Source organism: Nanorana parkeri, unplaced genomic scaffold, assembly GCF_000935625.1.
Source record: "Nanorana parkeri isolate BGI_ZX_2015 unplaced genomic scaffold, ASM93562v1 scaffold519, whole genome shotgun sequence".
NCBI classification, from domain to species: Eukaryota; Metazoa; Chordata; class Amphibia; order Anura; family Dicroglossidae; genus Nanorana; species Nanorana parkeri.
In genome coordinates this window covers 110,937-135,571 of record NW_017306787.1, presented here as the reverse complement: position 1 = coordinate 135,571, position 24,635 = coordinate 110,937, and the positions used below count along the sequence as shown (strand labels likewise).

Genomic DNA, 24,635 nt, shown 5'->3' with positions numbered 1-24,635 from the left:
ACTGACTGTAATGGAGAAGACACCAGCTGAAACACTGGCTGCCCTTTATTTCCCAGGGATATGTTCAGGACTGATTTAAACTACCTATTCTCTAAAATTCAGTCATATTTACATGAATATTTAACATTTGTGTTGTAATAAGTCGCTGAGAGTGCTGCAAAATATTATATTGGTAAACAAGTTCATTTTAGGATTCCCTTGAGGCTCTGGTTACAGGTTCCCTGCCAGAAGACTATATAAGGAATATTGTTTAAAAAAAGGAAAAGCCAGCCACCCAGAAGTTCTGCCCAAAAAGTGATCCTCTTCAGCAGAGACATTAACATTCGGGGAGGTTAACAAAAATTGGCGCACAGAGAAAAATGCGCCAATTTCTATATGCACACTTACTGCTTTATGCTGCACATAAATGTGTCCAACGGCAGTTTGTCAACTTGTTACATGATAGGGATTCGCTTTGCTGTCCATCCTTACACATTCACCTCCCTTCTGCGGTGTTGCTTCTCGCTGTCCATCTTTCACTACAGCATTTACGCCACTGTGGTGTACATTTTAGAACAATTATTCTTAGAGCGTTGGCGCAGGTGCTTGGTTATTTTGGCGCATGCTTTCAGACCAAAATGCGCCGTTATATATTTCTTTCCACGGTCTGGTGCAACAACACTTAGGGCCTGTTCACAGGGCGTCCGTTTTGTGTGCTGACCGGCTCCGTACGCTGCTGCACTCAAAATGCATCCCAATGTATCCCTATGTGTTTTATGGGCTACAGTTCTCATGTGCGCAGTCCGTTCTGCATGTCACATTTTGTCATGTCCGGGAACGGATACGCAAACACGTAAAAAATGCACTGCGCTGCAGCTAACATACTAACAGCCCCACTCCACTTTTTTTTTTGCTGGAACGCATCAATCAGAATATCCTTTTTTTTCATTGAATGTTTCTGGTGCTTTTGGTGGATATTTTGCTCTCGTATTCCTGCGGTTTAGTAGATTGTGAAAAAGTAAAATAACATATTGTGTCAGTGTCCATTCTTAGAACAATGGCAGCAAAATAATCATTCTTTTTTTGCCTTACAGCTTTCTAATGGAATTCCAATTGAGAGCTGGTTTATGGATAAAAATGACAAGGAGCTGCTGAAGCTTGTTCCTTTCCTGGAGAAGCTTGTAGAACTGGTGAGTCTTGTCTCGTTTATACTAGGGAAAGTGACATTTGTTTGGGAGCATACTGCAAGCCTACCTTCCCAAGGTGGCAACTCTACTGGGGTGTCAGTCTACATTGCTCCACATATGAGAGACCCAACTTCTCCCATTGTTTTACCATTTTTGATGAGGAGCATGGTGTGTCAGCTATAGATGGGTTTGCTAAGGTTTCCAATTCATTTAAACATTTGCAAAGCTGGAAGTGGTGCCAGCACCTAAATGGAATGGTTTAGATTAGAGGTGCACTGAAATAGAAATGTAAGAAACAAAACCAAAATTATAAAATTTGTCAGGCCGAAACCGATACCGAAAATGTTTTGTTTTAAATGTATTCAAATATTTTATTTTTATTTATTTTTTATAAACTTTAAAAAATGTTATATTTACTTTTTATTAAATTTTTTATTTTACTTTTAGGGGCTCGGGGAAATATTAGGGGTCTAAACAGACCCCTGATATTTCCCTTTTAAAATAGAAAAAGAGATTGAGAACACAGAGTCCTCAATCTCTTTTTCTCTATCCCCTGTTATCATTGAATCATTGAACAGGAATCCTCTGAGTGTTCCTGTTCATTGATAACATGAGGACATTGTATGTTTACTATAACCACAATTATGAATGAACAGGAGTGGAGCGATCGCTGAGTGTATGTAGCCTGCTCTCCTCTCTGACACACACTGTCACAGGAGGCTGAGTGAGAGGTGCGAGAGGAGAGCCCAGCCTCCTGTGACAGCGCGGGCTGTCTCCGCCCACACACCGCTCTGCCGCACTGTGATAGGCGGCCGAGCGGTGTGGGAGGAGAGGCCCCGGCCTCTCGCAGCGCTCGCCCGGCTGTCACTTTCTCTCCTTCACATTGGGACACAGAGCAGCGCCCATCAGGGAGGAAAGAAAGCATGGATGCGCATTTAGCCAAAAGTGTCATTTTCGGCCGATATATATCGGTGCATCCCTAGTTTAGATGCTTCCTGTCCAAAGCCTGCTGGGTTGTTTTGGTTTTTCCCTCATCTGTTGCTCAAATTTACTCTTGACTTTGACCAGCAGAGGTCTCTAGTAATTGAAGCTAGGCCTTCTGATCTGCCCAAATGCAGAGTATAAAAGTGTTTGACTACCCTGAGCTCCCAATGTTTCAGGGCTCTTGAGTAGATATCTAGATGTTTGCACGAATAAACACCTTCAAATTATTTAAAGTGAAGTAGTGTGGCGGTCATGCATTGTCTTTTTTTTTTTCTCCTTCTCACATGTTTTTATGTTTTAATTTTTCTCTTTACAGAATGAGGATGTGCGGCCCCACATCAGAGACAGATTTCGCTTGCATGACTGTTTGCCCCCAGATTAGAAAGGACAGCGGGCACCTGCAGGAGCCCCAGACTACAGGGGACATCAGTTAAATGCCTGCAGGGAGTGGAGCTGCAAAGGCAAAGGACTGAAGCATACATGTACACAACCATTTGCCATAACTGCTGAAGGCATTTCTTTACTTTGCTGTCTGAAAATATATATATGAAAAAAAGGAACGGTTTCACCGTGACGTGTTGTGACTGGTTTGGTGGCACATCACTGGGCAGCTTGGCCTCCTCCCAGGAATTGTAAAGTCTCCAAGAGAATCTCCACTGTCTGAGCTGCGGGTTGCATCTATCCGTGTCATGGTGCGCACCCAGTGTGAGCTATTCTCGAGTATCAGATTCGACCTCCTACACATTGATCCTTATTAGTGTAGAGTATACATTATCCATTCCTTGTATTTCAGTCGCTTCAATCTGTTCTAGTAGCCAAATTTTACTTTTTATTTTGTATGATATATTTGGCTGTTCCTCTTCTCTGCTTGCATAATGTGTTTTTTATTTTTATTTTATTTTTCTTCTAGGATAAAATTCAATTCTTATGGTTCAGCCCATGTAAGCTCCATCTAGAAATACACATATATCTTTTATATCTTATCTGTAATAATCTATTCTAGTAATTTTTTTTTTAAGACCTAAAGCTTTTAAAAAGCAAAGTAACGAGTGTGAGAATATTGGAGGCATGTACAGAAGAGGTGGCTGCAGAAAACAGAAAGGTTTCTACAGCCTGTGAACGGGCCAGGATGCAGTTCTCACATTCTTTCCCTCTGCCTGTGATTACATGTCGAACCACACTACCCCATACACACACAAAATCGTATATACAGAATATATTGCACACATACATACACGAGCACACACACACACACACGTAATATATACATACACACATATAGCCTCCCTCTTGACCTATCCATTCACAGCACTGGTACCAATGCAGCTAGATGGAAGGGTGGCTATTTTTGTATGAGATGCTTCTCTGTCCCTGCAGGGAGGTAGGACCGGAGGGCTGAGCATAGGGGCACCATTTTTATTTTATCTTTTTTAAATGGGTGTACTTGTAAATGTTTTAGCCGTGCACTCACTCCAACAGGGGATTGTACTCATGAATTCTCTTCACTGTGCCTGGCTCTGCCGGAGTGCTCTTATGTCTAGCAGCTCCTGTGTGCAGTATGCACAAGTATCTGCTATGCAGACAGATGGTCTCTATAGAGAACTCAAGTGTCATTGCACACACAAACTTTCACAATCGACAGATGCTTTTTGTGATATATTAGGTCAGTCTATTGGTCTCCAGAGTGTCAGTGTAATTTTGACACTTGCATTCCCAGTAGAGGACACAACTCCCCAAGGGTGCACACAGCTAAGACTACTCATGAGTACAAGTCCTAAAGGCCTCAGACACATAAGCATCCAAGTTTATCATAGAAGACACAGTTTGGCCCCCTGTACATCCGTGTGCATGTCTATGGTGAGCGTACATTGCCATACACTATGGTTTGACAAACACACAGGCTTGGTGCAGTTTTGTCTCACCAAAGTGTGATGTGTCAGTGCCCGGCACTGTGTGTATGTACCAAGGAGGTGTGTAATGTATAATGTCCATCCTTCACATGCTCAATACACGATACACAGCTGGATCACTTATGATGCACTTGAATGCCTGTGTGTATGAGGCCTTAAAGCTCAGATGAACGTGAGATTTTTTTTCAGCCGTATAATACCTTGAGATTAACCCTTGGTGGACAGTTTCCAACATTCTGATGAGGTTATCAACAAGGGGTCAGCCTCGTGTTTCCAAGTGACAAGTCTCATGTATATCTGAGCTCTAAGACAGAAGAGATGGCACTTTCTTTTATTTTTTTCTTTTATTTTTTAAAGAGGTTTGTATTTTGTAAGCTTGTTCAGAGAGTACAGTATTGGAAATTAAAACAAACAAAAAGCTCTACAGAGGAGGCTGTTCATCCTTTTGTTCCTATGTATATTACCTGTTTAACTGTATGCCATTTATTGTATAAATTTACACATGGTTTTCATTTTCAAGTTACTCCTTAAAGTAAGGAGTTTTTTTAGTAAGTTTTTAGGAAAACATTTAATTTTTGTATTTTTGATTTTAAAGGAAAAAAAAAGCATGAGTTATGTCATATTTTCAGTGTATTAATGAAGATTTTAACCTTTCCTCCGGGTGGCTCTTTTATTCCGAACATTTCTGTGTGTGTTTTCTTGGTGCAGTGTCTTTTTCAATTGATTTGCACAACCAGCTGAGCGAATGGACATTTTCAGCACAAGGGAATTAAATGAGTAAATACTGGCTGGTTTTTGTTTCTCCCACTTAATCTTATTACAGACTTTTGTATGTAAACGCAAGGTATTTTGCATACAGGTTGCATACCAGTTTGGCCAACGTCAAACTGTCTGGTTTCTGGAAATAAAGATCATAAAATTGTAACTTTTTTTTATTTTTCATATAACACACTTTCCACCCTGCCATGTTAAGGTTCAGAAGAATGAATGGCATAAAAACAAATATCTTGCAAGACATTACTGGAAATATGGATTTGATCTACTCCTAACTTTACAGGACATCTGACACTGTTCACCCATTAAGAATTTGATCTGATTGGCCAGTACTGGCATTGCAGCGACATGGAATATGTCTGGTTATGTGTTGGGGGATGTACCTGCAAAGCTACTTTACGAAGACCATCTTAAGCCATAAGAAAGGTTCTTTGCTACTGGAGCTTAGCACCTTCAGAGAGATGAAAATAGACCATGTGTTTTTTACTGTTCACTATTCTAATCATAAAATAATGGTGATTTTAACACCTTACTACACTGCAATTTAACGTGGAACCGTAGGGATGACCCGATACCACTTTTTCAAGACCAAGTACTTTGTGTCAGGTACTCAGCAATGCTAAGTTTTATTTTAGTAAAGTTTTTTTTATAATAAGAGACAGATCACTATGGTTCTGTTATGTTCCTTTTTGAGAGCAACACTCTTCTTAATGGATTGCACTACCAGAGGAACAGAACCCTAAATACTCCCCACAGGAGGGAAACAAGCGGGTTCAGACCTTAGTATAAAAAGTAGGTCCATCCATCAGGTGAGAGGTGGATGGTGTACATTTGTGAAGTTTTATTATTTTACAAAGAATTGTCTCACTCGAAGCACTTAATATCATTCACCTTTTCTTTTTTTGGGGGGGGGGATTTCTGGAACTGATTATGCAGCACCCACCTGAACGTGGTCTCTGGCAAATATAGCCTACAAACTTTGATTACAGCTTTATTGATGCTATTTTAACTTTTGCCGTTCTTTGCATAATATTAAACGTGCATTTTGATTCGGACAAACTTGCAAATCAACAACATTTTGTTGATTCAGCGGGTTCGTCCACATCAACAATCCAAATTAATGAATTGTTATATATCCGAAAATCCGAAAAATATATTCGTAATAGTTCGTTTGTAGAATGTGCGGTGGCCATATTGGCCACCGGTGCATACTGCGCGTGTGTCACATGATGCGTCATCATGGAGGCGGCGCGCATGACGTCACATGATTGTGTGTGTGGCGTCAGGTAATGATATCCACATGTATGGGTGCCACCATCTTGGTGTATACCTTTAATGCAGAGAATGCGTTAAGGTAATAAAACACTCGGCCTTTAGTACTACTTTAAGGCTTTTTGCAGGCAATTTGGTATCTTGCTTGGAGCATAGCAGATTCATTCAAACAACATCTCATTCACTTGACTTGTGAAAGACGGTTGCTCTTTGGTCATATGCCTAACACAGACGTGCTCAAAACTCTTGATTTTTGCTCTGGGCAAATGCTTCATCATAGAAGATCTCTTGGTGAAGCAGCAAAAACCTCAGTCCTTCAGCTAGCACAGCTGTAACCTGTCATAGGACTTCACATAGCTATTAACCTTCTGTCTAAGAAATATTTCCACCTTCACCAGGGGATCATTAATATCTTGCTTCATTGATTGTCTTGGACATGTCTTTCTATTTGAATGCTCAAGGTTCATCATGTGGCTTATCGTACTCCCTGCAACCAGGTACCTGGTTCTCTAAAATATTTTTTCATATTATTTAGGAGTTTATAGCTTGTTTGCTTATCCGCAATGTAAACTAGGTGTTAGATACTGCTCTTTTATCTATATTAAAAATGATCCACTTTATGCTCTGAGTAATAAATGGTATTCTTTAATTTTCTGTCTGTGAGACGGTGGAATTGAAAGGAAGTCGATTTAATTATTCCCTCAGTACTATTCTGCTTCTCATTTGAGTGTGCAGCCAACATTTGGATGAACACCTAGCAGAAACCATTCTTCATTTTTCTACTCTTGGGTCTACTTCTTTGCATCACTTAATTTTCAAAGCTGCATTGGAAAATATATGGATCAGTCTTTAAACTGACTCCCTCTGCATTTGATGGTGTGTACCGCACCAGACCAGACCGTGGGCATTGGTGTACAACGTGTTCTGGTGAAGGCGATGGCACTGATGGCAAGCGGGATTTCTGCAGTGTCATTGACATGAATGGCACCACCACGCCAAATATTTGAACAATCTGATTGGATGCAGGCATTGTTCAGGTATTTTGAGAGCCAGCGGGGCCAACTAGCAATATATTGAAGCTTGCCTCAGTGGGACGGATTCTCCACCCACATAGTTTAGGGTAGATGGAGGAATCTGTTGAACCTTATCTGCAGATTTTCTTTGGTCAGATGGATAATCTATAGGTGAATGGCCAGCTTTAGATGAAGCTACACAACAGAAGTCACAGGCAGCTACCATTACTCCCAGACTTAAAAATGCTTCAAAACTCGAGGATCTGCTGTTGGCTTCAACCAGTGCTGGCCCCAGTCTAGGCTCCTTAAGGGTCTAAAACCGCCAAGACCATTACCATGCACCTGCTGTTCTCTACAGAGACTAGAAGAACCCTTACAAGCTGTTCACTCCTCTTTAATGGCTGACAGCCCTGTAACCATTTGATGAGGATTTTGTGAAAACGTAGACCTGCTGTGGATCCGGCAGTATCCTGTCTTGACCACGCCTCAACAAGCCATGTGGGTGATGGTTTGTTATAGGTTTCCAATTTAATTTCCTACATGAGTCTCCTGTCGGTAAACATGCAGTGCACAGTTGGTTAAAGTGTTGGGCTCCACAACTGGCATACAGAAAGTCACTGTTTCACATGCCTTTCAAGGGACAGAATCTCTTCAGTGCTCCACTGAATATCCTTATCAAGGATGTTACTGGGGGAACAGTACTCATCTGACCCAGCAGAAGAAGCCTAGAGCTCAGCCTGGGAAGGTTCATCCTGCCTCAGAGGCCAAGAAGCGTTTTTTTCGTTGCATCCTTAACTTCCACAGTCAAGCTCAAACCTAGCCACCAGTCCACCCACAAACCTTTGATGTCTTAGTCACCCAAGCACTCGGATAAATCTAAGCATGAGGGCGCACCCCCACTTTCCAAAGTGGGCCACAGCCTTTGTGGACATTTGGATAGCCAGCATATTGGATGCTTTGAAAATGGGTGGAGGGCTACAAGCTGGAATTCCTCTCTCAGCCCCCTCCTCCATTCATGTATTTCAACCTGCCATTGTTACCACACAGACAAGTAGATCCCCATGCAGCCCTCACAGGTCTTCAGTAGTGGGGGGGGGGGGGGCGTTGTTCGAGTACTCATGGCGGAATAGTTCTAGGGTTTCTACTCCAACCTATTCACAGTTCCCAAACCTAAAGGGGACTTTCGGCCCACCTAAGAATTCAAGGCCCTAGACTGGCTCAGAAATATAACATGGAATCCACCAAGACTGTCATAGCCTCTCTCTATAAGGAAAACGTTCTGGACATCAAGAACACCAAAGGTACTGTAGATCTGATTGCAAAGTGAGTCAGTTGGCAGGAAAACAGGTTCATGGCCACTAGGGGAAGCTGATGTTCAATCATTCTGTAGGCAGCTACTGTATACCCATATGTATATGAATCTGCACACAGTGTAAGGGACTTACAGAACTTCAGAGCAAAGGATTTTGCAGTAAGTTCAAGAATTGTATTTTATGTGTGGTATGTGGGTTCATATACAGGTGAAACTCGAATAATTAGAATATCGTACAAAGTTCATTTATTTCACTAATGCAACTTAAAAGGTGAAACTAATATATGAGATAGACTCATTACATGCAAAGCAAGATAGTTCAAGACGTGATTTGTCATAATTGTGATGATTATGGCTTACAGCTCATGAAAACCCCAAATCCACGATCTCAGAAAATTAGATTATTACATGCAATCAATAAAACAAGGATTGTACATAGAACAATATCGGACCTCTGAAAAGTACAAGCATGCATATGTACTCAGTACTTGGTTTGGGCCCCTTTTGCAGCACTCACTGCAATTACTTTTGCATGATATTCTAATTATTCGAGTTTCACCTGTATGTAGCCCTCTATATACAAGCACTATATGACCAGCAATATACTCTTCACTGCTGTTCTGTCTAAGTTAATCTGTTATCCTCACATAAATGAAGAGATTGGCAAGAAGAAGGGAACAAACTGAAAGAGGACACAGAGACAAAAGCAAATGAAGAAGAAAAAGAAGGCTTTTCTATATTATTGTATTTGTGGGTCCACTGGTGATAGATCTGCAGCAGTATGCAATTAAGTTGTGTATGTAGGATTCAGGGTGTATATTTGGAGTCAAGGCAGATTTTTTTTTTATCACCTCTGAGACATAATTAGCCAGAAATGTGTCTGGAGTTTTCTTCCTCTGGATCCAATGATTCCTATAGCAGTCCTCACAGATTGGTGAGTTAGTACAAATTATTGCAACAGTACTTCTACATCAGATATTATACTATGACAATATTCAATAAAAAATTCACCTATGAACAGGTCAATAAATTATTTGTACATTATTTGTAGTCGAAATGAAAGAGGGCAATGCTGTATTACACATTTACAATGTCTGACACTCCAATATTAGCTTTTAACACAATTAGCCAGGAAAGCTATTCACTTTTTTTTACATTTCAATACTTATTATTTTAATAGTACAATACATAAACACTTTTACATCCATAAATACATAATTTAAAACAACAATACAAAAACAATACATTAAACAAAAACAACAACAAAATTCTCATCATACCATATTACCTGAAAACACATTACTCCTAAAAGTACCAGTATCAGATAAAAGACATCATGGACAAACACCAAAAGCTATTCACTTTACTGTTACTGGGGCCTGAGTTAATGGCTAAGTCAATGGTCATCCCAATGTCCAACAAAACTGCCAATGCTGGCACTTTCATTAAATACAGGCGTCACACAATCAAAGATGAACACAGCCACATTCCATATAATCCAGGGCCTCAAAAAACTTTAATGATCCAGACAGACCTTGCATGGATCCTCCCACTCTAACATGTTTCACCTACTTAATGGGCTTAAATGTAAAGACCCTCAGAACACAGGGATGGCTATATTATTAAAAGCTGACAGCAATATACTATGGTTTATCCCAAACCTGTAACTTTTGTTGGACATTTTGACCTGTTACACATTGTGGAAATTATTGGATCTACTGGCAGGATTAATATGTAATAAAACTAGGTTATATGGAGTACTCAAAAAAAATAAAAAAATTGCCTTAACGCTGGTGGCAGACTGCAACATATCAGTCATTTTTGTTTTCTTCAACTTTAAAGCAAATGTTTCCACAATGGTTTGCCAATGTCAATCCCCTTTTTAGTACACTGACTAGCTGGGCTCAGTTGGTCTGAGTCACTAACCTGGAATAAGCATATCTGTAAAGTCGGACATCCTTATTTGCCTGATTGTTCCAGGTAAGAGACAAAAATTATTGAAGCAAGAGGGTACATATGATTAGTATTTGCATACGAAGTTGCAATGGCAGCCTCTCTATCTCTTCAAGGAAAGGATTTCTTTAAAGTGTAACTGAAGCCAAAACTATTTTTTTAGGAGTGTAGAGGAATTAGAACACCAGTCAGGTTTTTATTTCTGTCTGTGTCCCCCCCATTAGGGAGATTTACCCTCTCTATATGTCCTGGTGACCATTATCACTGAATATGAAAGAAAATCATACATTTCGGGTTGTCACCAGAACAGGAATAGATAGTAAATCTTCCTGTGGAGACACTAGTTCTAGTGATCCTGCTGATCATGATCACCAGGGATTTCACTCACTTTGTAGGGATTCCCTCTTGCTTCCTGTTATAGCTTTTAAACAGTAAATCTCCCCAATAGGAAACAAGAGACAAAAAGGTGACGGGTTATAACCCCCCATTACACTATCCAAAACTAAGAAAATAAGCTTAGGTATCAGTTCTATTTTAAGCATTGTGTACTAGATTTATATGACATAATACAATCTTCTAATTACCTCGCTGCTGCCTTGTTTTAGACACTGTCCATACACTGCTTCTTAATCTTACATTTTTTTTTTAGCTTTCAGCCAAGGTCTAACCTTACAAAGCGTGCTACAGTCCTAGGTTCTCATTAACCAGGATGTAATTGGACCTTTCTCACACAATTGATCTTAGTTGTTGCTACAACAGTGTTGTGTCATAGTGAGATGCTGTCAAGCTTTTTACTGACAGCAGTTAATGGTTTACCATACACCTGAGACCTTCAAGGATCTGATCCTCATGCACAAACGTTAGAGCAGATTAAGCAACCTGCTTGACTTGAGATCCTAAAACTTATCTCAGGAGCACAATGTAATAGTCACATTTTCTTACCAAAAAAGTAATGTTGTTTTAACTATATTACTGACTAGAAAAAGGTTGGCGATGGCAGTGGTGGTGTGGGGCTAGCAGTTGTGACAGTTGAGGTTTTGAGAAAAAGGGTTTGAGGCGGGTGGCAGATTCATTGGTGAGTGTGAGGAGTGATGTACATGCTCGGTCATGGGGAACTCAGAGTGCCACCGCAAGTGGGGGGCTTGGGGTACAGGCAGGTGTGGTGGTGAGGGTAGGCAGTAAGGGTGTAAGATGTTGTAGAACTATAAAGAATGCAGAAAAGTGCAACTCGGTTACTAAAGGGTATGGAGGACCTCAGCTGTGAGACAAACTTTAAAAAAAAATACATCTATGTCCATTGCTTTTTAGTTTTGGGTCAAGTAGGGTGAGATTAGAACTCCTGTCAGTAGAGGCTTTATTGAACAGCGGTGCGTTCGAACCCATAGCGACCCAGGCGGCCTGCACGGCATCAGGGGGGTGTCCTGCCCGGGCCCCATAGCGGCCGCCTGGGTCGCTATGGCTATTGTTACGCCACTGGACAGGAGGCAGTATGTGCAGATGAGGAGGAGTACAGAGGGTATAACAGTGGGTAGTATGTGCAGATGAGGAGGAGTACAGAGGGTATGACAGGTGGTAGTATGTACAGATGAGGAGTACAGAGGGTATGACAGTGGGTAGTATGTGCAGATGAGGAGTACAGAGGGTATGACAGGAGGCAGTATGTGCAGATGAGGAGGAGTACTGAGGGTATGACAGGAGGCAGTATGTGCAGATGAGAAGGAGTACAGAGGGTATGACAGGTGGTAGTATGTACAGATGAGGAGGAGTACAGAGGGTATGACAGGTGGTAGTATGTACAGATGAGGAGGAGTACAGAGGGTATGACAGTGGGTAGTATGTGCAGATGAGGAGTACAGAGGGTATGACAGGAGGCAGTATGTGCAGATGAGGAGTACAGAGGGTATGACAGGAGGCAGTATGTGCAGATGAAGAGGAGTACAGAGGGTATGACAGCGGGCAGTATTTACAGATGAGTACTGAGGGTATGGCAGTGGGAAGAATGTGCAGATAAGGGGGAAAACAGAGAGTATGACAGCCGACAGTATGTGCATAAGAGGAGTACAGAGGGTAAGACAGCGGTTAGTACGTGCACAAGGGGTATACTGTAGAATATAAGGGGGTGCAGTATATGCAGGAGAGTATTGTAATGGGTGTGATAGCATCCAGTATGTGCAGGAGAGGAATGTTAAAGTGTATGAGATTGGGCAGTTTGTCTAGAAGAGGCATGCCAACGGATATGAGATGGGGCAGTATGTGCAGGTGCGGACTGCAGAGGGTGCGGTCTAAACAATAGTAAAAAATCAATTACTGCTTGATTAATTCAGAATATGAAATGAACCGATGAGATTAATATGTGTATGGTTATGATTATATGCGTAAACCATTTCTTTATGAAATATACCTAGAGATTCACTGCATGGTGGTTACTGAACACACACTTTTGCTGTACCAGTGACATTTTACACTGAATTCAGAACCGATGCATGCATCAGACACGTTTATACAAATATGTTAATTATATTTCTATTATTTATACAATAACAAATGTATTACATGGGGAAGTAGGGCTTCACATGGTTGACCCAACTGCACACAGGGGCAGTGATTTATCAATCTATTCTATATTTTTCAGTCTGAATGAATATTTTATCCAATGTACAGTATAACCCTTTCATTGTATTTTTCTTCCTGTCCCGCTTGTCGCTACTGTTGCTACTAAGATAGCTGTGCTACTGGCTTAGTACATATTAAAGAGGAATACACATTATTAAGGGGGGGCTAAACACAAAATCTAACTACTCTTAAGAGAACATTTCATTCTACAGTGACTCAATATTTACTCTTATCTGGTAACCTGACCTGTGCTTGTGATCTATATGAGCTGCACTTTTCAGGTATCATCTTCAATGAATATATTATTTAAGATCTTTAAGTATTGAGGTTTAGTTACTGCATATACATCAGGGATATTTCCAGGGTTAGACTCCAGTACAGGATGTATCGTGGGAGAAGAACACATTCTGGAGAGTATTGGACCAGGCGATACCTTTAGTCTTTCTCAGGTGTCTGTGAGTACCCAGCAAACAAACTGACTTGTTCTTGTGTAGATGTTATAATTGACTCATTGTTGGGACATGGTCATGCTTTGTGAACTATTAATTCTGACACCGTTGTACAAGTGTCACGTCTACATGTACACAAAGACATTAAAGGATTGTTACCTGAGCCTGCTGAAATCATCAGGATTGAGCAATAGATGGCTTCAAAGTGCCATTGTCCCCATTAGACACCCTTAGAAGGTCTCTCTCTTGAAGGACAATGCTGCTGGGCAGGTATGAGTTTTTGTCCAGTAGGCAATTGTTTTTCAGAGATAAGAACCGCTCTAGGGTGCCTGCAGTGCTCGGCTGTGCATACTTATAGGAAATAGCTTTTGATTACACACATATGGAGAAAAATATAATTTTCTAGGCATGGGATCTCTAGAAAACCTTGTCTATTGCCAGCATAACTACCAAGAAAAATATGGAGCAGATGAACTGTGTAGAAAAAAAGCAAACAAATTTAGATCAGACATGCTTTACATTAATGGAAGATTCCCTACTATTTTGTTACTATATGTCCAGCTTAAGATATTCTCTTAGGAAGTATAGAACAGCAGATAAAGAGAGCAAATACATTTTTAATGTTTATCTGTAAAGAAAGATACATGTTTGTATATTTATTAGTGTTTATTTTTTATTGTTATTATTTCCTTTGTTTACATCAGCCTTTCTCAACCAGGGTGCCCTGGCACAGTGATGTGCCTCCTGGCCTCCTCAGGGGTACCTCAAAATGTAGTGGTTGTGGGACTGTGACGTGCATGGGGGAAGGAAGACTGATGAGAATGGAGCTCCTAATGTAAAAGGGGAACTCTGATGTAAAGAGGGGGCACTGATGTGAAAGGGGTGCTTATGATGCAAAGGGTGACTCTGATTAGAGGTGGAGGATCTTGATTTGAAGAGGGCACTATGGTGTGAAGGGGGAAACCCACTTTTTTGTGTGTTTTTGCATGGGATCCCCCTTAAAGTCAATTATATTTTAGACTGGGGTACCTCAACTAGACATTATTTTAAAGGGTTACCGTGACTAAAAAAAGGTTGAAAAATGCTGGTTTACATTATAGATTTTTTTTATTAGAGGGTTTTGCAATCTGTAGCATATATATATATATATATATATGTTACAGATTGCAGATTACAGATTACATATATTCCACGGTCAACTGTTAGTGGCATTATAACAAAGTGGAAGCAACTGGGAACAACAGCAACTCAGCCACGAAGTGATAGGCCACGTAAAATGACAGGGCGGGGTCAGCGCATGCTGAAGTACACATAGCGAAGAAGTTGCCAACTGTCTGCAGAGTCATTAGCTACAAACCTCCAAACTTCGTGTGGCCTTCAGATTGGCAGAACAACAGTGCGTAGAGAGCTTCATGGAATGGGTTTCCATGGCCGAGCAGCTGCATCCAAGCCTTACATCACCAAGTGCAATGCAAAGCGTCGGCTGCAGTGGTGTAAAGCACGCCACCACTGGACTCTAGAGAAGTGGAGACGCGTTCTCTGGCGTGAGGAATCACGCGTCTCTGTCTGGCAATCCGATGGACGTGTGTGGGTTTGGCGTTTGCCAGGAGAACGGTACTTGCCTGACTGCATTGTACCAAGTGTAACGTTTGGTGGAGGGGGGATTATGTTGTGGGATTGTTTTTCCAAGGTTGGGCTTGGTCCCTTAGTTCCAGTGAAGGGAACTCTTAAGGCATCAGCATACCAAGACATTTTGGACAATTTCATGCTCCCAACTTTGTGGGAACAGTTTGGGGATGGCTCCTTCCTGTTCCAACATGACTGCGCACCAGTGCAGAAAGCAAGATCCATAAAGACATGGATGAGCGAGTTTGGGGTGGAGGAACTTGACTGGCCTGCACAGAGTCCTGACCTCAACCCAGTAGAACACCTTTGGGATGAATTAGAGTGGAGACTGCAAGCCAAGCCTTCTCGTCCAACATCAGTACCTTAACTCACAAATGCTCTTCTGGAAGAATGGTCATACATTCCCATAGACATACTCCTATAGCTTGTGGACGCCTTCGCAGAAGAGTTGAAGCTGTTATAGCTGCATAGGGTGGGCCAACTCAATACTGAACCCTACGGACTAAGACTGGGATACTGGGATGAGATTAAAGTTCATGTGCGTGTAAAGGCAGGCTTATATATATATATATATATAAAACATAAAAAATAACACAAGTTTAGCCTCCTGGCTTCCACTTTTGACATTAACAAATCTGACCCACCTGTCTTCTCTGTAGTGCCGTCCCACACTTGTACTGATAGCCCCTCAGGTTCTCGGCTCTCGGCTCTCCTAGCCTCGCTAGTTCACCCCAGCTTCCCTGGCTGTTTTTGTGTGCCTCCAGCACGCACACTACCTGATTTCTCTCTGACTTCTGTGGGAGTCCTCCTGACTCCTGAAAACCGTCTGTTCCTATTTCCTAGCAGGGGATCTAATTCCCCTAGTGAGCACCCTTCCCTTAAGGGCTGTGCATCATTGGGTGCTGGTCCCTTCTAAACTCTGGATCCAGGACTGGAGCTTTCTCCCCTCCTGAATCACTTTGAAACCTACTGGTTCCAGGATTCCAAGCAGAATCCAGAAAATCCGTAAAGAACTGAAAAGTCAGCTTTGAGAAGTTTTACAAACAATTACCGTAAGTACATAATATCATTCAATATAAAGAAACAGACCTTTTAGTATAGCTACTATTGGTGACTTTTTTTCTTTTTCTGACAATATACAGTTGAGGGTATTTCTAAATCAGATGCTTTGTTACTGCGAGTTGTAAATATCCTGTATTTCTGGGTATGGAGGCTCACCCATGTGACAGCGATGGGCCAGTCGATTACAGGGGAGCACTGTGTTAGCTAAAACTCCAGCAACTTAAAGCTTAATCAGGGCTTTATTTTGTCTCACAGCTGTTAGGGGGGCCAAAAGAACATAAGTATATACAGTATGTCTGTAGAGAACTGCATTACAGTGAACCTGTCGCCAAGTCCCGAATGGGCAAAGCACAGATTGGCTTTAAGGTGTCCAGGCAAGGGCCGGTTAATGTCTAGATTTCTAGTTCTAAATCTGATTTTTCCATAATAGGCACATGCATAGGCAGAATCTGACTAATAACCCAATTTGCCCTTGTATGTGGTCATTGTACTGTTCTCCACATGATCCTACAATTTGGCCTGGGTGCTGAAAACATAAATGTGCTAGGTTTGAACATACATGTATAATCAAGATTGCGGAATATGTGCTCAAAATTAGAGTATATCCGTATTTACAAACTATTTGACAATGTTGTAAATTCTTGGTCCATTTGCTTTCTTACCCTGTGTCACAGTTCGAGTATCTACTTTACATGTACATGTCCTTCAACAGTCCAACCCATTCTGCATCACTTGTCTCTCTCATCCCTACACAGCCCACTTACATGCTCAAATTAACAGGCTGGGGTAGCTCTTGCATTTCAAAGTTTAGTTTACTTGATGAAATTAGTTCTGGAACATCACTTGTGTTTTCTTTTTTCTTAGGGCTTTCCATAAACTGTTAATAAAGCTAATGGAGCATGTAGCATCTACATCTATTCTTCTTCTGGTACTGTTGTCAGGTAAGAACATTTTTCTTTCTTAAATATTCTTTCCAGTCATAAGAAAATGGTGACTGAAAGAAAAAGACCTGGTAGTGTATCTGCCACTAAAGCAAACTATAAACTCATAATGTGCTGGTACCAATTTCCCACACGTATAGCCCAAGCACCATCCCTCCAGTGTTTCTGAGGCTGTCTACACAAAGGTACATATTGCCAATCTTGGTGGAATTGCCCCAAAAGTAAACCATTATGGCAGTTCATATACTGCGTTATCTCAGCTCTTCAAGGCCGTCCCCTTATAATGGACCCCTAGGAGGCCTTCTTGAACAAAAAAAGACACACCTGCAATAAGATTAAAGCCTACCTGTTTACGCATGTCTTCAACTAAGCGGACAATTGCAAAGGCCTGGAAGAAAGCTAGCATTGCCTTTGATAAGTTCAAATCATGCATGAACCAGTGAATGAAAAACTGATTGCTATTCAACGTGATAGATTACCTTAAAGTGACATTAAAGGATAAATCCCCCCATGTTAATGTTAGCACTTACCTTAAATTATGTCTCTTAATCCGATCTTCCTCTTCTTTCCCCATGTTTTCATCTGTCCCTCCAGCGTTGCGGCGGCTCTCCGATCCAGCGCTGACTCCTCTCTGCTAGCAGGCACATCTGATCCTGTGGTGTCTGCATGCAGGTGCACGCGTCCATAGACTTTCCTTGCGTCTCTGCTCGTCTCCCAGCCGAGAATCCGAACTGCGCATGCGCCCGCCCCAAGATGCTTTGCGGCCGCCGGAGCAGTTTCGTTTTCTCGGACGGGGGCGCGCAGCCGAAACAAGGTAAGTGTTAAGCGCTGTTAAAGTGTTTTTGTTTTAAAAAAAAACTTTTTGCCTATATCTACTGCTTGATAGCAGTAGATATAGGCAAAAAAACGGGAGGGTTTAGAACTACTTTAAGCTGGCTATACACCAGTAGAATTTTGTTCGAAAAAATTCTGAATGTTTGTTCGATTTGCTAACAGTTAACGGGGTCAAATTGACTAATGATTTTGATTGTGACGAAAAAATCGAAGCACCAGGGTGGGAAATGTTTCTGAACTAACAAAATTCTAACAGTGAATGTGGTTTTCATTCCAGAAGCTACATTCATTCCCAAAATCAAATGTTGAAACCAGACAATATTTTGAACAACATTTGAGAAGTCTCTGATGGCATTATCAAATGTTCTGGTGAGATTTGCCATATGAATATTTGTAACAAAATCTACCAGTGTATGGGCAGCTTCAGTTTTATAACATCTAGGACCCCTGGAATGCACACTATCTGCTTGCAACCCCTCACCTTTACCTGTTGATCGTTTAATTCCAGTTATTTAAAAACTTGTACTTTTGTTAATAACCCTATTTCCTTACATCTTGTATCGTTCTCTTTTCTATTTTACTGTTATTCCCACGGTGTCTCTATTCTTCCCTCTTACCCTCCCCTCATCTTCCTGCCTTGTACCTACTTTCTTTCCCCTCCTTCACTAATATCCCCAATCCCATTATATACCTGCCCCCCAACTAATGACCTATTCCCTTACTCTGAGCTCCTCTCCTTGTTCTACATTATTTCTTTCTATTGTTTGAAATTCTATTGTATTTCTTCTAAACTTTGAAGCCCACAATGACTCTGAACTGATCCTTGAATTCCTATAAAACTTGAATGCACGCTACCCTTATATGGCATCATTATCACTCTACTGACTATACAGGTGAAACTCGAATAATTAGAATATCGTGCAAAGTTCATTTATTTCACTAATGCAACTTAAAAGGTGAAACTAATATATGAGATAGACTCATTACATGCAAAGCAAGATAATTCAAGCCGTGATTTGTCATAATTGTGATGATTATGGCTTACAGCTCATGAAAACCCCAAATCCACAACCTCAAAAAATGAGAATATTAGATGCAATCAATAAAACAAGGATTGTACATAGAATAATATCGTACCTCTGAAAAGTACAAGCATGCAGATGTACTCAGTACTTGGTTTTGGCCCCTTTTGCAGCAATTACTGCAATTACTTTTGCACGATATTCTAATTATTCGAGTTTCACCTGTATATACACATGAGCGTCATTTGAACATTTATGCTAACCAATATTATGTTCTCCTCTCTTTATTGGATTTACATTTGTATTATATGGTATTATTGTATTCCCCTGTAAAACATTAACACAAATGATTGAAACAGAAAATCTGGAAGGGGTCCTAAACCCTTCTTCTGTCTACTACATCATTTGTTATCACTGCGTTGATCCCCATTGGAGAGAGTCCTCCGCATTTCTCATCCCAATAATTGGGGAAGAGGGGAAACAAAAACGCAAATCTCTCCCCAGCACATCCAGAACAAAACAAAAAAACTTGCCTGGTGTTAAGTTTACCTTAAAGTGACATTAAAGGATAAATCCCCCCATGTTAATGTTAGCACTTACCTTAAATTATGTCTCTTAATCCGATCTTCCTCTTCTTTCCCCATGTTTTCATCTGTCCCTCCAGCGTTGCGGCGGCTCTCCGATCCAGCGCTGACTCCTCTCTGCTAGCAGGCACATCTGATCCTGTGGTGTCTGCATGCAGGTGCACGCGTCCATAGACTTTCCTTGCGTCTCTGCTCGTCTCCCAGCCGAGAATCCGAACTGCGCATGCGCCCGCCCCAAGATGCTTTGCGGCCGCCGGAGCAGTTTCGTTTTCTCGGACGGGGGCGCGCAGCCGAAACAAGGTAAGTGTTAAGCGCTGTTAAAGTGTTTTTGTTTTAAAAAAAAACTTTTTGCCTATATCTACTGCTTGATAGCAGTAGATATAGGCAAAAAAACGGGAGGGTTTAGAACTACTTTAAGCTGGCTATACACCAGTAGAATTTTGTTCGAAAAAATTCTGAATGTTTGTTCGATTTGCTAACAGTTAACGGGGTCAAATTGACTAATGATTTTGATTGTGACGAAAAAATCGAAGCACCAGGGTGGGAAATGTTTCTGAACTAACAAAATTCTAACAGTGAATGTGGTTTTCATTCCAGAAGCTACATTCATTCCCAAAATCAAATGTTGAAACCAGACAATATTTTGAACAACATTTGAGAAGTCTCTGATGGCATTATCAAATGTTCTGGTGAGATTTGCCATATGAATATTTGTAACAAAATCTACCAGTGTATGGGCAGCTTCAGTTTTATAACATCTAGGACCCCTGGAATGCACACTATCTGCTTGCAACCCCTCACCTTTACCTGTTGATCGTTTAATTCCAGTTATTTAAAAACTTGTACTTTTGTTAATAACCCTATTTCCTTACATCTTGTATCGTTCTCTTTTCTATTTTACTGTTATTCCCACGGTGTCTCTATTCTTCCCTCTTACCCTCCCCTCATCTTCCTGCCTTGTACCTACTTTCTTTCCCCTCCTTCACTAATATCCCCAATCCCATTATATACCTGCCCCCCAACTAATGACCTATTCCCTTACTCTGAGCTCCTCTCCTTGTTCTACATTATTTCTTTCTATTGTTTGAAATTCTATTGTATTTCTTCTAAACTTTGAAGCCCACAATGACTCTGAACTGATCCTTGAATTCCTATAAAACTTGAATGCACGCTACCCTTATATGGCATCATTATCACTCTACTGACTATACAGGTGAAACTCGAATAATTAGAATATCGTGCAAAGTTCATTTATTTCACTAATGCAACTTAAAAGGTGAAACTAATATATGAGATAGACTCATTACATGCAAAGCAAGATAATTCAAGCCGTGATTTGTCATAATTGTGATGATTATGGCTTACAGCTCATGAAAACCCCAAATCCACAACCTCAAAAAATGAGAATATTAGATGCAATCAATAAAACAAGGATTGTACATAGAATAATATCGTACCTCTGAAAAGTACAAGCATGCAGATGTACTCAGTACTTGGTTTTGGCCCCTTTTGCAGCAATTACTGCAATTACTTTTGCACGATATTCTAATTATTCGAGTTTCACCTGTATATACACATGAGCGTCATTTGAACATTTATGCTAACCAATATTATGTTCTCCTCTCTTTATTGGATTTACATTTGTATTATATGGTATTATTGTATTCCCCTGTAAAACATTAACACAAATGATTGAAACAGAAAATCTGGAAGGGGTCCTAAACCCTTCTTCTGTCTACTACAACATTTGTTATCACTGCGTTGATCCCCATTGGAGAGAGTCCTCCTCATTTCACATCCCAATAATTGGGGAAGAGGGGAAACAAAAACGCAAATCTCTCCCCAGCACATCCAGAACAAAACAAAAAAACTTGCCTGGTGTTAAGCTTCAATTCATAAAGGAAACCTGTAATTTGAGCTTTCAGGACATAACAACAGTTTGGCTTTAACGCCCCTATCCCAAGCAATACCTTAAAGCCCCCCATGGGCTGAATAAAAAAAATAGAACAGAATCCCCCATCACTGATTATGAGCGTTGATCAAGGAATCCCCTGCTGTTTACTTTGAATTCTGATAGCAGCCGACAGCCACTGTCAGAATACTCAAACAGAGCTAGCAGCTGACTGGCTGCTAGCTCCATTCGGCAGAGAATTTTCCAACAGGCTTCTTTGCTCAGCTGATTGAGGCATGCCAGGCAGAAGGGTGCCGACAGTGGCACTCACGCAGCAAAATTCAAAGCGTGTATACCCGGCTTTACTACCCTCCCCTGCCACTCTGTTCAGCACTTTAGGAGAAAAAGGAGATATTTATATATGTCTGTGGAGGTCTGTATTAAAGTGAAACTGTTGCTTTCCCCAGTATAGGCAAAGCACAGATTCACTTTAAAGAAAACCTGTCGCCAGACCATTTATTTTTACAGAATTGTTCCCATATGATTATTTGGGCATCTAACTTTATTTTAAAACATTTGCTTTTTCTGTGCTTTTACCTGCAAGTTTTTAAGTTAGTGACAGGGTCTCTTCACATTTTTTCAAACCTTTTGTGATCAAAGTGTGATGTTGCATGGCTATACTCAATAAATTGCCGGGCCACGTATGACCGTCTAGTGATCACAAGAGAGCTGAATCAGTTTTGAGTCCTAGCTATTCAAGCAGTTTGGGAATAAAGGCCAATTCTCAGGAGAATCATTAGCTGCACCATCTAATCATTCTGACATTTTTGATCCAGGGTGCTTTGAGCTGTCCCTAACTTTTTTGGGCAGTTGTTGATTTATTAGGTCAACCTTGCCAGTATGTAATCAACATGCTGTCCCCATTTTAAATTGCTCCTGGAGCCAAACATAACAGTTATTCTATACTTGTTCCTGGTACCAATTGCCAGAATGAGCATATTTTCCACAAGGTTATCCAGTACACAATCCCTACACCTTCCTGAGGGTGAACACAACCAGTTGAACATGTATCATATTTCAGGAACAAAAGTATTTTTAACTTTGTTTCCTCTTTCTATTTTAAGGTCTTTTTAGATACACAGATCCTTCATTGACATCTGCATCTACAGTCCCAGTCTGGCCACCGCGCACAACAGAGGACTTGGTGTTACTCATGCAGGGAGTAAATCCTTACTGCTCTGGAAATGCACAGACAAATACTTCCTCTATGACAGTTGAAAGGTGGCGACAACTTCTTGGGTCATTGCCCCCAATTATCCTAACTAGGAACCTAAAACCTTGGCTTTATGAGGCTTTAAACTCACTGTTAAATGTCAACAGTGCACAAGGTAAGCTCTATAGGCATAAGTCTGTGAAGGTTCTCATTCTTCCAGGTCATGGTATAATTGTAAAAAATAAATGAAGGCAAATGGACTTGCTGTATTTTTCTTGAAGACGTTTCACTGGTCATCTGACTAGTTTTTGAGAAAGCTAATCGGATGACCAGCGAAATGAGCTAGCAAGTCCAGTTGCCTTGATTTATTTTTTTTACGGATCTATAGGAATAAGTCTTGTATTGAGAAGTGGATAATATCTAAGTGTAACATGGCATAACAAAACCAAATAATGCAAGACAAATATATGTGTAAAAAACAGAGGACCAAAACCAGACATAAAGTATTTTTCTCTTGCAGGGGATTTGAAACATCTTCTGCTATGGTAAATTATTGGGATACCTCTTGGTGTGTTTTCACAGTTTCTGAATATTTGGTTTGAGTGGTTTGCTCTTCACAATCTGTAACATCTTTCTGTATTTTTTCTTATATACTTTTTTGTGTGTTTTCCTACCTTTTGGCCGCTATAGTTAAAACACAATTCCCCTTTTTTGACAAATTTTATATGGCAAAGTAGAACAACAAAAGTCAACTTTGTAAATAGTTCTTATCCTATGTGACTGTTTACATGTTCTTCCACATGTATTTGGTCCAATGGGAAATGTTCATGTTTTGCCCCTGTGTAAGAAGTGTAGGCACTATAGGATTTGAAATCAATGCTACAGTGTGTTGACTACCATACATATCAGGTAGCTGATACCTGTTTTTAAAATGTGCAAAATGTGATTATTTCTTACTTACAATAGATTTGACCAAACTTTTACAGATAATGTTCAACAAGGTTACAGAGATCCACATGAGTGTATGTACAATGGAGGAACTCAAAATAGGGACATTTGTATGTCTCAGTTATTTAAAAAATGTATAACAAAAAGATCAAAATATAATTATTTTTACTAAGCACAAGAAGTGTTTTTGGATGCACATACAGTATAAGCAGGCAAGGTAAGAGGGACTACAGAGTTTATCATTTTGCTGTCTTACCTTACCATGTAAAATAGACCAAAAAGTTGAAAAAAACACAGTTATATGTTTGCATTCATTTACTGATTACAGCAAATTTTTATTTTTTTCTTATTTTAGGGGGATGTCTCATAACCTGAGCTGGGGTTTCCTGGACTTGCCACTGGTCACACCTCTGTCTGAGAGATCCCAGGTTCTCGGTGTATCACTCAAAGCTAATCTCTCAGTGTTCTTGATAACCTGCTTGGAGCGCCTCCTCCCTGCACTGAAAAGCACATGCAAGTTTATTCCTGACTCCATGAGTGGTAGCTTGCAGTCACTGTGTTTCCAGATAACATCTACTTCTCAGACAGTGCAAAAGGACAACCAGCTTTGCAGATATTTCTTCACACAGCTGTCTGGCCTTATTGATCCATGCAGCACCAGAACAGTCAGAACTGTCAGATCTACGACTGCAATTTGCAATTACTCAGCATGGTACACTTCCGGAGCATCTCCTTCTGATGTATCTACATGCAGTGAAAATGACAAGCAACAGTTCATTCAGTCAGTCTGTGGGGACCAGAAGCTCCTCAATCAGCTAACAGCCCAGACAGACAACAACTGGTTGCAAGGATTCTGTACATACAACTCAAACCCTGAGAACATATGTCACTATGTGTCCTGGGAGGGCAGTGCAGTGTCTGACTTTTCTGTTGCTTATTGCTGGCTCTATGACCAAGACCAGTTTATACTTTATCTATGTGCAAATCCAAATCTCTTGAATCAGCTCAAGCAAAACCCAAACAACCAGTGGCTTGATCCAGTCTGTCCAACGGAACCCCCTACTGATA

The 24,635-nt window shown here is 40.7% G+C and overlaps 1 protein-coding gene across 1 annotated transcript in view; it reads left to right on the top strand.

Moving 5' to 3' along the window:
- CTDSPL2 (CTD small phosphatase like 2) overlaps positions 1 to 2,698 on the top strand; it is a 40,728-nt gene extending 38,030 nt beyond the window's left edge. Inside the window, exons 12-13 of the mRNA XM_018561370.1 lie at positions 1,074 to 1,169; positions 2,467 to 2,698. Of these exons, the coding sequence (XP_018416872.1) occupies positions 1,074 to 1,169; positions 2,467 to 2,532 (162 nt within the window). The 3' untranslated portion in view covers positions 2,533 to 2,698. The remainder of the gene's footprint in view (positions 1 to 1,073; positions 1,170 to 2,466) is intronic.
- Positions 2,699 to 24,635: the final 21,937 nt, after the last annotated feature.